This window comes from Microtus pennsylvanicus, chromosome 3, assembly GCF_037038515.1.
Source record: "Microtus pennsylvanicus isolate mMicPen1 chromosome 3, mMicPen1.hap1, whole genome shotgun sequence".
Taxonomy (NCBI): domain Eukaryota; kingdom Metazoa; phylum Chordata; class Mammalia; order Rodentia; family Cricetidae; genus Microtus; species Microtus pennsylvanicus.
Window position 1 is genome coordinate 104,940,195 of NC_134581.1, and position 15,010 is coordinate 104,955,204.

General features: G+C 43.3%; 1 protein-coding gene across 1 annotated transcript; it reads left to right on the forward strand.

Moving 5' to 3' along the window:
• The first annotated feature begins 1,320 nt into the window (after positions 1-1,320).
• LOC142846686 (lysine-specific demethylase 4D-like) lies at positions 1,321-2,700 on the forward strand. Its single transcript, XM_075967530.1, has one exon. It carries the CDS (start codon positions 1,321-1,323, stop codon positions 2,698-2,700), a length of 1,380 nt encoding a protein of 459 aa, XP_075823645.1.
• Positions 2,701-15,010: the final 12,310 nt, after the last annotated feature.

The window sequence follows — 15,010 nt, forward strand, 5'->3', positions numbered from 1 at the left end:
TCCACTGGCTACACTGGTGTCGGATATACAAATGTAGACAGATGCGAGCCTCCCTTAGGGGGAATTTGGAGACACAAAAACCATGTTCTGGGTTGACATACCACAGTTAGGAAGAACAGTTAGCCAGAAGTAGAACTCCAGAACTTAAAAAAAAAAAAAGAAAAGAAAAACTGCAAGTTTAGTACATTCAAAGACGTTCCCAAAATGATGGCCACTGCTGTGGTTTGGGTAGGAGGTGCTGTGTGGGTGATGAATTCTCACAGCCTGAGTGGTACTTCCAGCATGGAGTCAGTCATGCTAAGGTCTGAGGCCTGTGTCCTCCTCATCTTTTAAGAGAAGTCAGGTTTCCTCTCTGCTCACCACTTGCTAGGTTAGGATTTTCTGTTCTGAAGGTTGATTTGAAATTATAGTTTGTCATTTGAATTGTTTTTCTTAGATTTTTAATTCATAAAGTTCCTTGAATTAATGAGTAAACAACCTATTACCCCTGTACTCAGGATGACTTTGAGTTCAGTTCGGATCTAAGAACAACCTCAAACTCCAGAGTTTCTTGTCTCTATCCTGCAAGTGCCATGGTAAAGGTGAATGTCACCATGGCACGCTTACTGTAAAACCTGTTTTTTCCAAGTGAGTTCAAATAGTGTGTCTCTTTACCAGTATTTTTATTTGAACTTGAATTGTCTTAAGCTTGGTATTTTTTTCTTTTAATTTTTTTGATTTTATTGACCTCTACATTTTTCTCTGCTCTTCTTCTTTTCTCTCCACTCCCCTTCAAGCCTCTCCCAAGGTCCCCATGCTCCCAATTTACTTACAAGGTTTTGACTTTTTCTACTACCCATGTAGATTAGATTCATTTATTTCTCTTTTAGGGTCCTCATTGTTGTCTAGCTTCTCTGGGACTGTAATTTTTTGGTTGGTTTCCTTTGATTTATTTTTTAAAAACCATAAGTGGTTTTTAAACATGAATGAGTACATGTGATAATTGTCTTTCTGGGTTTAAGTGAGGTCTGGGTTACCTCACTCAAAATAATATTTTCTAGCTCCATCCATTTGTCTGCAAATTTCAAGCCATCATTATTTTTTTTCTGCTGTGTGGTAGTCCATAGTGTAAATGAATCGTATTTTCCTTCTCCAGGTATGAAAGCACTATTTGTTAAATATGCTTTTTTTTCTATTTGATTTTTTTTTTTTTTTTTTACCAAAGGACAGACGTGAGAGTGGAGAAAACGCTCAAGGAAGACAGGGAGACAAGAGAAGACAGACAGACAGACAGTCTGACTGATCCTTCGGGAAAAGCCCAAGATCTTGGCTAGAGTAGCTATGTCTACTGAGCACCGAGGCCCCCAGAGCACAGGCAGCGCCATCATGACGTTCTGCCCAACCATGAGCGAATTTTCAGATTTCCGCAAGTATATAGCCTACATGGAATCCCAGGGGGCACACCGAGCTGGACTGGCCAAGGTCATCCCACCCAAGGAGTGGAGAGCCCGGCAGTCCTACGAGGACGTCAGTGACATGGTAATAGGCACTCCCCTGCAGCAAGTGGTGTCTGGCCGCGCAGGTGTGTTCACTCAATTCCATAAGAAGAGGAAAGCCATGACAGTGGGGCAGTACCGTGACCTGGCCAACAGCAAAAAATACCGGACCCCGCCACATGTGAATTTTGAAGATCTGGAGAGAAAATACTGGAAGAATCGGTACTTTGGGTCGCCAATTTACGGTGCAGATGTCAGCGGCTCCCTGTTTGACGAGAACACTCAACATTGGAACGTGGGACACCTGGGAAGCCTTTTGGATCTCTTGAAGCAGGAATGCGGCATTGTGATCGAGGGCGTCAACACGCCCTACCTGTACTTTGGCATGTGGAAGACCACCTTCGCGTGGCATACGGAGGACATGGACCTGTACAGCATCAACTACCTGCACTTTGGGGAGCCCAAGACGTGGTACGCGGTGCCCCCCGAGCATGGCCGGCGCCTGGAGCGCCTGGCCAGACAGCTGTTCCCGGGCAGCTCCCAGGGCTGCCAGGCCTTCATGAGGCACAAGGTGGCACTCATCTCCCCCACTGTGCTAAAGGAGAATGGCATCCCGTTTGCACGCATGACCCAGGAGGCTGGGGAGTTCATGGTCACCTTTCCCTATGGCTATCACGCTGGTTTCAATCATGGCTTCAACTGCGCAGAGGCCATCAATTTTGCCACCCCGAGGTGGATTGACTATGGGAAGGTGGCAACTCAGTGCAGCTGTGGGGGGGCCAGGGTGAGCTTCCCAATGGATGTCTTTGTGTGCACCTTGCAGCCTGAGAGTTCTGAGCTGATGAGGTCTGAGCATCAGGAAGCTGTGGACTTCCTGGAGGTCACCTCACGCCCCGGGCAGGAACTGACCCTTGGGACCTACGCACAGGTTCAGGGGACATCTACTTTGATATGTAGGCGTTCCCATCTGGGACCGCTCAAGAGGCTGGTAGGCAGAGACCGCAACCGCTGTCCTTACACTAAGGTGGTCTCTGGGTACCCATGCCTTTCAGTGCCTCAAATCCACTGTGATGGTGAGAAGATGGGACAAGCCCCTACTGCGGCCTCTGTGATCCCTGTGGATGCTGCTGATGCAAAAGCCGTGGACCATTCCCAACATTCAGAGGCCTGTGGGATCTGGGCTAAGAGATCCAAATGTCCCTGCCACTCACGAAGATGGATTTGAAATAAGCAGACACAGGGTCACAGGTCTCCTGAGGCAAAGAAGAAATTTTTAGTTATTTGGCAATTGAGCCTTCATGTGACCATTGATTTGAACCTACCACAAGTTGGATTTCGCAGGAAGAGAAAACAGTTTCAGGGGCACCCAACATGGTTCCGAACATGTGTGCCTGTGCCTGTGACAGGCTCATATGACACTATCTTCACAGCACTGTGGTCATATCTGCATCAGAACATCTGGAAGGACCTGCAAGTGACCCCCAGATTAGCGCACTGACTGTTGACCAGGTTCTGGCCTAGAAGTAGGGCGGGTGGGAGGAGAGACAGATGGAGGCTGCTCCCTCCTGTATTTTCCAGGCATTTCCTTGTAATTCTGCTGTTCTGGGCTAATTGTCTCATGGTCTCAGGGGCTGCTAGAGAGACTGCAGTGTGGGAGGTTAGCACAAGGGGAGGGGCTACATCCCTGGGGGTTTTAAATGATGTGTTGTCCAGACCAGGTTGACTTGGCTCCTTCTTTTTTGTCACTCCCTCCCTGTTCTCTTTATGCAGACCCAATAAAGATGTTAGTTGTCCCGACTGAAGTGTGCTGGATCCTTTGGTTTGTGTTTGGGATGCTATAATGGAGGGTGGAGGTTATGTCTCCCCAGGGCAGGATTTCTTCTTCCCTGCTCCCTCCAGCTCCGGGGTGCTGTGAACTTCACTTGGCCCAGCACTGGGTGGAGCTGAGACTCTGAGACCCATTCCCAGTACCACCTGTGTGGGGGTTTTGTTCCTTCTCCCTGTTGGCTCAGTTGGAGAGGGGTGAGGGAGACAGAGTCAGATGGGTTTCCCCGTGAACAGAGCTCAGAGACTAGTTTAGGGGTGCAGAGTTGATGTATTGTGTATCTGCAGTAGTTTACATGCATGCGTTACCCAATCAGAGGATTGGAATTTAGCACATTTTGGCCACAAGTTTTGGCCACAATGAATTAATCTTAAAGGTAACATTAAGAATGGTAAAGCAATCAGGGCTTGGTCTCACACACCTTTAATCCCTATACTTGGAAGGCAGAGATTGAGTCAGGAGTAACTCTGTGAGTTTGAGGCCACACAGAATTTGACACAGAAATTCCCTGTCTCAAAAAAGCAAAAAACAAACAATCAGCCAACCAAACAAGCAAACAGAAAAGGGAAAGTAATCCTCTATGGTTTGTCACTTGGTTTGTCTTTCTGGTCAGTTTTGGAAAATTCCTTCTGGAAAATTACTGGTGGTTTCTAAGATTCATTGCTGGCCTGAAACTATAGAGATGTTAATACATTGTAGCTGTCTGGACATTCATCTAATCCATGTTCTTGCCCTAACCATGACTTGTTCCCATCATCTTGGTAAGGAAGGGTTTCCTCTCTGTGCTTGTCCCTACTGGTGTTAGGCTTCTGGTGAGATGGTTTCACTTTACTCCTCTGTGTTTTGTTTCTCTAATTTTATATTGGTATTAATTCACCAGGTTCCTCAAGTTAAATGACTAACCATTTCTTGTGTGTCAGAGGGGACCTGGAACACATTCAGAGGATAGACGGACCTTGAACTCCTCATGCTCCAGCCTCCTCCTCCTAAGTCATTAAGTTTCACGAGAATTCAATCTTCTTCTTTGTTTTTTCTTTCCCTCCAGAACTGAGATATTCTAAGAATGATGGGGATAGAAAAGAAGAATTTCAGATCAAAGGCACAGAAAAGATTTTCAAAGAAATCATAGAAGAAAATATTCCCAACCAAAAGTAGGACATGCCTATAAAGATGCAAGAAATGTACAGAATACCAAGTACACTGGAGGAAAAAAATATGCTGAAAGACACTGTCTCGTGAGAATTAAAATCCTTATGCTTTTACATCAACTGTGGTGTTAGAGTGGTCTCTTGGGGTGACTCTTCCTCAGTGATTGAACTTCAGGGTGCATCACAACCTATTCCCTATGATGGGATGCCATGCTCAGCCTTGCTGAAGGGGAGAGGACCTTGGTCCTGCCTCAACTTCATATGCCATGCCACTGGAGGCTTTACTCTTTTTAAATGGAGATGGAAGAGGAGTGGATGGGGGTCAGACAGAAAGGAGGTGGTCGGGGGGAGAGGAGAGCAAGAAGAGGAAAGTGTGCTTGGTAGGTAAAATAAATTTTTAAAACTTAATCTAAAAAATGAGTCAGCAACAACTACAAAAGTTCTATTTAGTAAATGTTCTTATATATTGGGCAGGTATGCAGCCCCAAACTTCAAATTTCAAAACATGCTCCAAGCTTCAGTCCATGGCTTTACATACATACATTAAGGCAGTAGTTGATTAAAGAACAGCCATTAACAATTCTCCCTGAGTCACAACTGTCTCAACAAATGGAACGTTCAGATGGTCAGTGATCTTCAGGGTCTGTGAGGTGGGCCAGGGATGAGGAGAGCCCTGGGAGTAATTCCTGGGCTCACTCAGGGAATGTGGCATGGTCTCAAGACGTAGTGACTGAATCAAGGCCCTCTGGAAATTGGGAGTGAAACCAACACAGACCTCAACATCAACCAACAGTTGCTATAATCACTGCAGCATGAATAATGAAAACCCAGAGACAGAAATTGAAAACCCAATAAGAAACCAACCAAACCACTAGAGAAGCCTTACATCTATCAAGGCTGTGTGACTGAAAACTAAACAGATTAAAACACTCTCTCCTCCCGTTTTACATTTCCTCCAGTGCAGGGTTTAAGGTTTATGTCTCATTAGTGCAGGGATTAAAGGTTTATGTCTCATTAGTGCTGGGATTAAAGGTGTGAGGCACCACCACCTGGATTTGTTTCTGCATAGACTTTGTGGAGCCCAGGATGGATTTGAACTCAAAGAGCTCCACCTGTCTCTGTCTCCCAAATCCAGAGATTAAAGGTGTGTGCCACCAAGGCCTAAACTCTAATTAAATAAAATATCACTACATTCCCCCTTTTTTTGTCTAAAATAAAAAAGGCTATAACTAATATATGTAAAACTATGTACAGTAAGTGCAATAACTATTTACAATATAAACAGGCAATGAGTATGTCAACAATGTCTAGCCGATTTACATTTAACAAATTCAGAGAAATTATTCCATATGTAGACTCTCTTGGTGGTAGTAGTCTTATAGTTAATTTATTTACTATCATAACTCTCTTTTTATATCTGGTAAACAAGAGAACCTATAAATTCCTTGTCTTCAGCTCCCTCAGAAAACCAAAAAGGAAGCAACATTAAGCAGGAAGTGCCAGCAAGTGACTTCTATAAGAAGTGAGTAATGACAGAAACAGCTGGCTCACTAGAAGTTACCCAAAGTTCCTCTGCAACATTGGGGCAACTCCATCTTCATCCTACAGGCCTAACATATCCAATTGACCTTTTTGTGAAGCAGGACATTGAAGCACTGGCCCTTTTTCTTGGGAATGATTGGCAGTCACTTTGTTTTTGTCCTGTTTGTTCAATTAGGACAGCATACTATCACCAGCCAAGACAAGGACGTTTTCTTGTGCACTGTCTTACTTTTGCTACAGAGAAAATGTCCATGTTGAATTTTTTTGATTCCCTGTCTTCTCTGAATAAATTGTTGCTGCCAAGAATAGTCATGTCTATTTTCAAAACATAGAGGAACCTAGGTTATTAAAACATCTTAAATGCCATATTCTGTAGATCTCTGAAATGTTTGAAGATGATCTCTTATCTAAAATGTGTGTTTGTTTGACCTTGAAAACATACGTAATGTGACTAAAAGTTCAATTATACTAGGTTATTGAATATTAACCTGTATTTTCTCGTTATTCTAAAAAGTTGATAATAATAAGTTTAAAGTACTAAAGTTTGCATTACATTGTTAACTGAATCATATACATATAATACCTTGAACACGAGTAGAAATGTAATTTCAGCATGTTTTTAAAGATTAATTTCAATAATACAAAATTTGTATATATTAATACAAAAATCCAATCCATTGTGAAACATTAAAACCAGTAGTTGCTTTTTAAAAGTAGATTCAATCATCTACCATTTCATATTATCATGTCTATATCCTCTCTTTTTTCTTTTCAGAGTGGATTCAAGAATCTACCCTTTTAGCCTATCATATCTATATCCTCTTATTTCTTTTCAAAATAATACCCTTAAATATATTTTCCTTTGTTTAGCTTTTTCCTGACCATTATCCATAACAGCTTGCAACCAACACCCTAAACAATTACACACATCCATAATTCATTTAACAAACAAAAAAATCACCCTTCTCATACTTGATAATGTGGGCATTGTAATCTTATATTTACTTCCTGCTCTCTGTGGGTGACTGTATCTTTAGGGGATCCTTAAAAATATTTTGAGTTAATTGTCAAGTCCTGGGAGAGGTAGCTGTGCCATTTTTTTTCTAGTGTCTGTGTAATGGGAATGTGCAGGGTCGTCTCAAATCCTGTCTAGAGCAGGTTAGGCTGGATCATCTCAGCTAGTCACCTTGAAATTAATCTGTGCAGTTTGTAGTCCAAAGCTGATCATTAGGTGGTGTTTTCAGATTAGTAGTCTTATCATAACCCTGGAGGAGTTATTGTTGTGAGCCCCATCCTCCTTATGGAGACTTCAAAGATTGCTGTTATGGGTGCTCATGGATCACTGTGGAGAACTCAAAGAGATTCAAATCTGAAATGATGTACAAAAAGGTAGATGAAACCTTTTTCTACAATTAGTTAGTACTCTATATGGCCATTAATATCGTGATAAATAGTTTAATATATGCATATTATATATACAGATTATCCCTCTGCATTAAAATTATTGCAGGGGCATGTTGGAGGGTTATATGACCAGAATGTAGTTAAGATTCAGATCTATACAATCCACAAGTGTCTTCTTTAAAATTTTCTTAGCTTCAACAGGAATTCCCTGGGACTATTTAAATCCTTGTCACCATCTAAGGTTTTGTTGAAATTAGTCAGTTTATCCCAACAGTGTGCCATAGCTTGGAAACATCTCCTAGCAATCTTTGAACGTCCTTAAGAGTCTGCAATCGATCTCTTCTAATTTAGGGGTCTAATTTTCTGTACCCAATTTATATCCTACATAATTAATAAAATCTCTTCTTTGTATATTTTTTCAAGAGCAATTTGTATTCACCAGCAAGGCAATATTTTCTTTACTTCTTCAAACCTTCTTTCTAAAGTATCAACATTTGATTCAGATAGCAAAATGTTAACCATGTAATGGTAAACTATAGTTTCAGGAAATTGCTTATGTATCATTTCCAATGCCTGACTTACAAAAATGTTGGCACAGGGTGGGGCTATTTAACATTCATCAAACCCTCCCAACCAAAAATAGCCCAGGGCTGGATGGTGTTTGAAATGACCTGTTGCCAGTGAGAAGAAAACACAAGACTGGGACATACCCACTTGGTAGTTTATTAGAGGGGGAAAGTGCACACAGGCCTGGGGAAAATGGTGTACAGAGAGAGAGAGGGAGAACAGGAGAAAGGGAGAGAGAAGGAGGTTGCCTCTCTGAGCGTGGGGGACAGAGAGACAGCAAAGATGTTGCATCCAGTTTTAAAGGCTACATAGCACATGTGCACAGGGGAAAGACATGGCTACGTCATACACTGATGACGGGAAACCCACTCATGGCACATGTGCACAAGAAGTTTGCGTGGCTACATCACACACTGATGACAGGAGAGCCAGAATTGCAGCTTATAGGTGGCTGAATAATTACATTCCACCCTTTTGTTTATTATCAAAATTTGAGAAGGATTGAGAATCTTAATGGTTGGGAATGGGGCATACGTAAGGTCTCTCATGACTGCTTCATGCTGACTTTGTGGGCATCGACGAGTTGGGATGTTTGACCACATCCTGGGGTGGCTGATTACTGCTGTATTTTCTGGGCTCTGAGGAACTGGTTGGCTGGCAGCTTGGACCTCGCAAAATGCTGGATTATGTTTGGAAAAAGTTTAGATCCAAAGATTAACAGAGGAGAGTTCCAAAAAGGAAGAAAGAGGGTTTTTTTTTTCCTCCAGGGATTCCCAAGACCAGGAATGACAAGGAAAGAATTAAACGATATTTATTCTGGGTGAATCTGGTCCGTTTAGGTGGGTCCAATTGGCTCCCTGGATATAACATCCAGGAGACACTGCTGCAGTCAGTGATAAGTCCTGTTATGTTAAAGTTTGTTTTGTGAGGTTTTTGGAGTTTGGGGCTACAAACTCATTATTGTTTCTTACTGCCTGGGCTTTGACGGTCGTTTTGCTTCTGGCTCTATGTTTAATGATGGTTCCTGTAATAACAACTGAGTGGTTAACCGGAAATTTAGGTATGGCATTGAAAGCATAGAAGAGAATGAAGAAAGGGGAGAGTATGTGGAGTTTTTGGCACAAGAGAGGTGAATAAGGATGAGACTTTTATTTTTTTGGAACTGGAGAAAGAGTAGCTGATCATGCTGTTTTCTGGAACTTAAGGGAAGAGGGTTTTGTTTGAGTTACTCTATATGAGGGGGTATCTTGAGCTGGAAGAGTAAAGGTAAATTCAATAAAGAAGTCCCTCAAGCTTGGCAGCTGTGGGAGTTACAAGAATTACTTTAAAGGGTCCCTGCCATTTAGGAGAAAGGGGTGAGGGGCATTGGTCTGGGGGAGAAAATAATACCTGATCCCCTATTTTAATTGACAGTGGGCATGCATGAACACATGACTGAGGTAATGAGCAGTCAGTGAAATCCCATAATATGGAGCATAGATGGGAAAACAGTGGAGTAAGGAAGTGATCAGGAAGGGGAGAGTATTTAGGTGAGAGGCCAGAGGTTAAAATTGGCTGCCCATACATGAGTTCAAAGAGTGAGATAAAAAGGGGGGCTTTGGGGAGAGCCTGCCATCCCCGGGAGGCACCAGAGCCCCACTGCACTCGCAGCCAGCTAGTCGTCCTGATTAATCTGCCCAGGCAGAGCTGGAAATGATGCCAAAGCTTGCCCGAGATGTAAGGCTGGTGGTCCGAGCCAAACAAGTATATGGATGACAGTTTTGTGACTGAAGGTAAGCCGAAGGCAGGGGCAGCAGTTGTGCATGGGAAGAGAAGCAGGTGGTCAGAACCCTAAAAAGGAGACCCTGACAAAATTGGCCCTAGAGATAGACTGGAATGACTGGACAGCCCTCCCTCCCTTTGTTCTGTTCCAGGTTTGACACACCCCGGGGTGATTTAAACTCACTCCTCATGTGAGGCAGGTGAGATACCTAATCCTGATGCTGTTCTTCCCAGAGGGTTATCTGTCCATCTGAAGGCCCTCCAGATCTCCAAGCACAGACGTGGAAGCCCCTGGCTGCCGCCTACCCACCCAAACCCTCAAGTCTTGCACCCATTCCAGGTTGGCTATTCGGTGTATGTCAGGACACATCAGTCCCAGAACCTTAAACCTCACTGGAAGGGACCTTACACCCTGCTCCTTACAACACCCACTGCCCTCAAAGTGGACAGCATTGTGGCCTGATTTCACATGTCTCCCATTAAGCCGGCACCTCTGCAGGACGACCCAGAACCCTCCCAATGACAGCTTCAGCACAACCAAAATCCTCTAAAGCTAAGACTGGTCAAATCAGCCTAATTCTGTCAGGACTGCCAGCACTCGCCCTGATACCCCTGACTGTCCATGGTAACCCTCATGCGCCCCAATGACTCACATGGCAGGTCCTGACAAGGGGGAAAAGCAATTATTTTTATTGTAAAAGCTGGGTATGCAAAACCACAGGGGACACCTATTGAAAACTCTCCTCATCCTGGGACTACATCTTTCTTAGGACCCAACCAAGTCCATTTCCTAGCTCCCACCCTAGGAACCTCTCTGCTTCGTTTGCTTCTCTGCCAGCACCTACTAAGACAGTACTGACCCAATCTTGCTGGCCATGCCTGTCAACAGGACTCCCCCATTGTGATGGCACAGCCTCATCTGGCAGCTTCAATAACATCACCTCTCATTAGTCCTGTAGTTGGAAGCTAACCGAGGCTCACGTCTATGGGCGAGAGCATAGCAACTGCGCCTGCTGCCACTCCCCAGCAGGAAAGGGCAGGTCTGTGCGGCAGCTACAGAGGCTCCTGCCCCCTGGCTGCAGAGTTCCTGCGTGCCCTGGCCCTGGCGTCTCCCCGGTGCCTGGTGGACAAAGCTGGCTGAGGCCTTGCGGACAGGCCGCCTGCGCCTTCCCCACTGCTGCCCCTCCTGCTCATGCCCTCCCTGTGCCTGGCTGCCACCGCCTTGCATGGGTCGCTGTCTGAATGCATGCGTCTGGGGCACGCGGTCCCAGTGGCCACACTCAGAACGCCCAGAACCGTCTGTCACTGGGTTCCGGGCATGTGGATGCACTGGCAAGCCAGGCAACAGAAAAAGTTAACCTTAACAAAAGTACCAGAAAAAGGCCTATGTTTAGGGGCTCCACCCTCTCAATATCAACACCTGTGTAACCTAACTCTCCCTAGTCCCAGGATGACAGGAAACTGGTACCTGCTACCCTGTATCAACCTAAAAGACATCTCTAAGAATCTCAGAATTGGGATTTGGCCAAATAAGAAGAAGGGATGTAGAACACTACAATAACTCTGAGGCCTTTCAGCCTTAGTGCTTTCCCCCTCCCCTGTGAACCAGAAATCTAACAATTATCCACACCAATACTGAAATGTTGGGAACATTCCATCTCTCTGAGTCTTTGTGAATGTTCTCCAGATAGAACTCAGTTAATGAAATCGTGGCAAGATAACTCTTAAGACGTTGACTCAGTTCCTGAAGTTTTGACTCGGTCCCTGGGAAGGCGTCAAAGTAACCCTCAAATGTTTCCCCTTACCTCACCTGATCTGGCAACTGCCCTCCAGCCCTGGCTCGGACCAATTATTGTTAATAGCCCTTTGAATAAGCCAATCTTCATAGTTGTAAAACAACCCACGAGTTCCCCCCTTGACTCTATGGCTTTTGTTTTCAAATTAGCCTGTACCAGCTATGCAGGGTCCTTGGCTTGAATGCTGAGTGACCCTGTCATGACAGAATTAAAATCCTCATGCTTTTACATCAACTGTGGTATGAGGGTGTCTCTTGGAGCGACTCCTCCTTGATGGGAGCAACTCTTCCTTGTTGATTGGACTTCAGGGTCCAACACAAAGCTGCTCATCTTTATATTCAGTTCAACAGGACACTCTTCCTCTCTATCTTTCCCCTTTACCTCATACTATTTTACACTCTCTGATAATTTCACGATATTGGGATTTATTAAAACCATTTCCAATATTGTGCCTCCTGCAGTCTTGTGTTTCATTGTTTCCAAACAAAGTGCTTACACAGTTGGGTTTTAGTTGTTGTGGGGTAGCCACCAGGAAAGACCACAGGGACATGGGGTTAATGCAATAAAAAGATTCCATTAGCCGCTTGGCTACTACATTGAGTGTTCAGACCCTAGGACATGAATCCACGAGCCTTTTCTAGGAGGAGCTTTTAAGTACAAAAGCATGTTCTGAGTTGACATACTTGAGTTAACAAGATCTTTTAGCCAAGCACAACTACAGAATTCAAAAAGCAAAATTAGTTGGTTTATTTAGAGCCCGTCTAGAACTTATGGACTGTGAGGACTTAGGTCATTGTTCTCATTTTGATAGGTGGTAATGTCTACTTGCTGGGTTTACAGCCTGACTGGTGCTTCCATCCTTGAGTCAGCTGTGCTACAATCTGGAAGTTGTTTTATTCTCCACTGCACTTAGTGAATCAAGGGGCTCAAGTATGAGGATCACTGTGTCTTGAAGAGCTGCAGTTGGCCCTACGCCCCACTAACTGTGCTAAACTGTGGCATAATTTGCCATATGGATTAGGATGCAGGCCCCCATATTAATCCAATCAAGTGAGAATTAGAGGCCCAGTGGGCCCCAATCTCAGAGCAGTCAAGGGACCAAGAGAATAGAGACTGCTATCAATCATCTGATTAATGTCTTTTTCTTGTTTTCTTTTTAAAGTTTTTTTTTTTCAGCCATGGCAAAGTGTTTTCTCATTATTCATGATGGATTAGCATAGAAACCACAGTTGTCTCCCAAAGAGGCTCATAGACCCTCATCTTATGGGCAATAAGTCTAATTTCTCCAATTTCTGCAGAACCAGTTCAGCAAGGGAATCTACTGCTGTTTTAATTTAGAACCAGAGACTTCTAATACCTCTCAATCCTGATCAACCTGTCTACTGAGTTTGGAAAGCATCAGAAGAGGCAGGCTGAGTCAAACCTTGTACCTGCTCACCAAGTGGTCTCAGAGGCCTGGGAATATCGCTATTGTTCAGATCAGTTAATGCACCAAGCAGATTCACAGATTAGCTGCTAATCAAGAAAGTGGCTAGATTAAGGGTGTTGGATATTAGACAATTTTCAGCCCCTTGAAGCTCTCTAATATTAGCTGGACTTTCCTCAGTCACCACAAGGTCTGTCAATCGATGAAGTGACAGTCTGGTTATTTCTCATCCCTATGGAGTATGGGAGCCTGTGAGTCTCAGCATGACCAGCCATCCTGGCCAGTGGTTTCTTGAGAGTGTTAGATGCTTCAGAATTTGCTGAAATGCTACTGTATCTTCAGAAATCTTTCTTCTTAATGTTTACCAAGATATAGAATAGTTGAGTCGTTGAAGAGCTATGGAGAGAGTGGACAGCCTTGTCGTGTTCCTGATTTTAGTAGGATGGCTTTGAGTTTTCCTCCATTTAATTTAATGTTAGCTGACGGCTTGCTGTAAATAGCTTTTATTATATTTAGGTATGACCCTTGTATCCCTAATCTCTCCAAGACTTTTATCATAAAGGGATGTTGAATTTTGTCAAATGCTTTTTCAGCATCTAATGAAATGATCATATGGTTTTTTTCTTTCAGTTTATTTATATGGTGGATTACATTGATAGATTTGCGTATGTTGAACCAGCCCTGCATCCCTGGGATGAAGCCTACTTGATCATAATGGATAATTTTTCTAATGTGTTCTTGGATTCGGTTTGCTAGTATTTTATTGATAATTTTTGCGTCGATATTCATGAGTTAGATAGGCCTGTAATTTTCTTTCTTGGTTGGGTCTTTGTGTGGTTTTGGTATCAGGGTAACTGTAGCTTCATAAAAGGAATTTGGCAATGACTCTTCTGTTTCTATATTGTGAAATACATTAAGGAGTATAGATATTAGCTCTTCTTGGAAGTTCTGGTAGAATTCTGCATTGAAACCATCTGGTCCTGGGCTTTTTTTGGAAGGTAGATTTTTGATAACGGTTTCTAGTTCTTCGCGACTAACAGGTCTATTTAGATCGTTCACCTGGTTTTGGTTTAGCTTTGGTATGTGGCACTTATCTAAAAAAATGTCCATTTCTTTTGAATTTTCTAGTTTTGTGGCATACAGGCTTTTGTAGTAAGATCTAATGAGTCTCTGAATTTCCTCTGTGTCTGTGGTTATGTCCCCCTTTTCATTTCTGATCTTATTTATTTGCGTATTCTCTCTCTGTCGTTTAATTAGTTTGGATAGGGGTTTGTCGATCTTGTTGATTTTCTCCAAGAACCAACTTTTTGTTTCATTGATTCTTTGGACTGTTTTCTGCGTTTCTATTTTGTTGATTTCCGCCCTCAGTTTGATTATTTCCAGTCTTCTACTCCTCCTGGGCGTGTCTGTTTCTTTTTTTTCTAAAGCTTTCAGGTGTGCTGTTAAGTCTCCGATGTATGCTTTCTCTGTTTTCTTTAGGTGGCCACTTAGTGCTATGAACTTTCCTCTTAGCACTGATTTCATAGTGTCCCATAGGTTTGAGTATGTTGTCCCTTTATTTTCATTAAATTCAAGGAAGACTTTAATTTCTTTCTTGATTTCTTCCTTGACCCAGGTGTGGTTCAGTAGTTGACTGTTCAGTTTCCATGAATTTGTCGGCTTTCTGGAGGTAGGATTGTTGTTGAATTCTAACTTTAATCCGTGGTGATCTGATAAGACACAGGTGGACACTGATATTTTCTTGTATCTGTGGAGGTTTCCTTTGTTTCCTAGTATGTGGTCAATTTTCGAGAAGGTTCCATGAGCTGCAGAGAAGAAGGTATATTCTTTCCTGTTTGGATGGAATGTTCTGTAGATGTCTGTTAAGTCCAATGGGGATGTTCTACTGGGAACTCAACGAGACCAGCTGGCCTGGGTCTGGAAAGGCTGGGATAAAACCGGACTCTCTGAACATAGCGGACAATGAGGACTACTGAGAACTCAAGAACAATGGCAATGGGTTTCTGATCCTACTGCACTCACTGGCTTTGTGGGAGCCTAGGCAGTTTGGATGCTCAACTTATTAG

What these genes read in the sequence shown, in the direction of transcription:
- LOC142846686 (XM_075967530.1), top strand. Translation starts at nt 1,321, where the DNA reads ATGTCTACTGAGCACCGAGGCCCCCAGAGCACAGGCAGCGCCATCATG.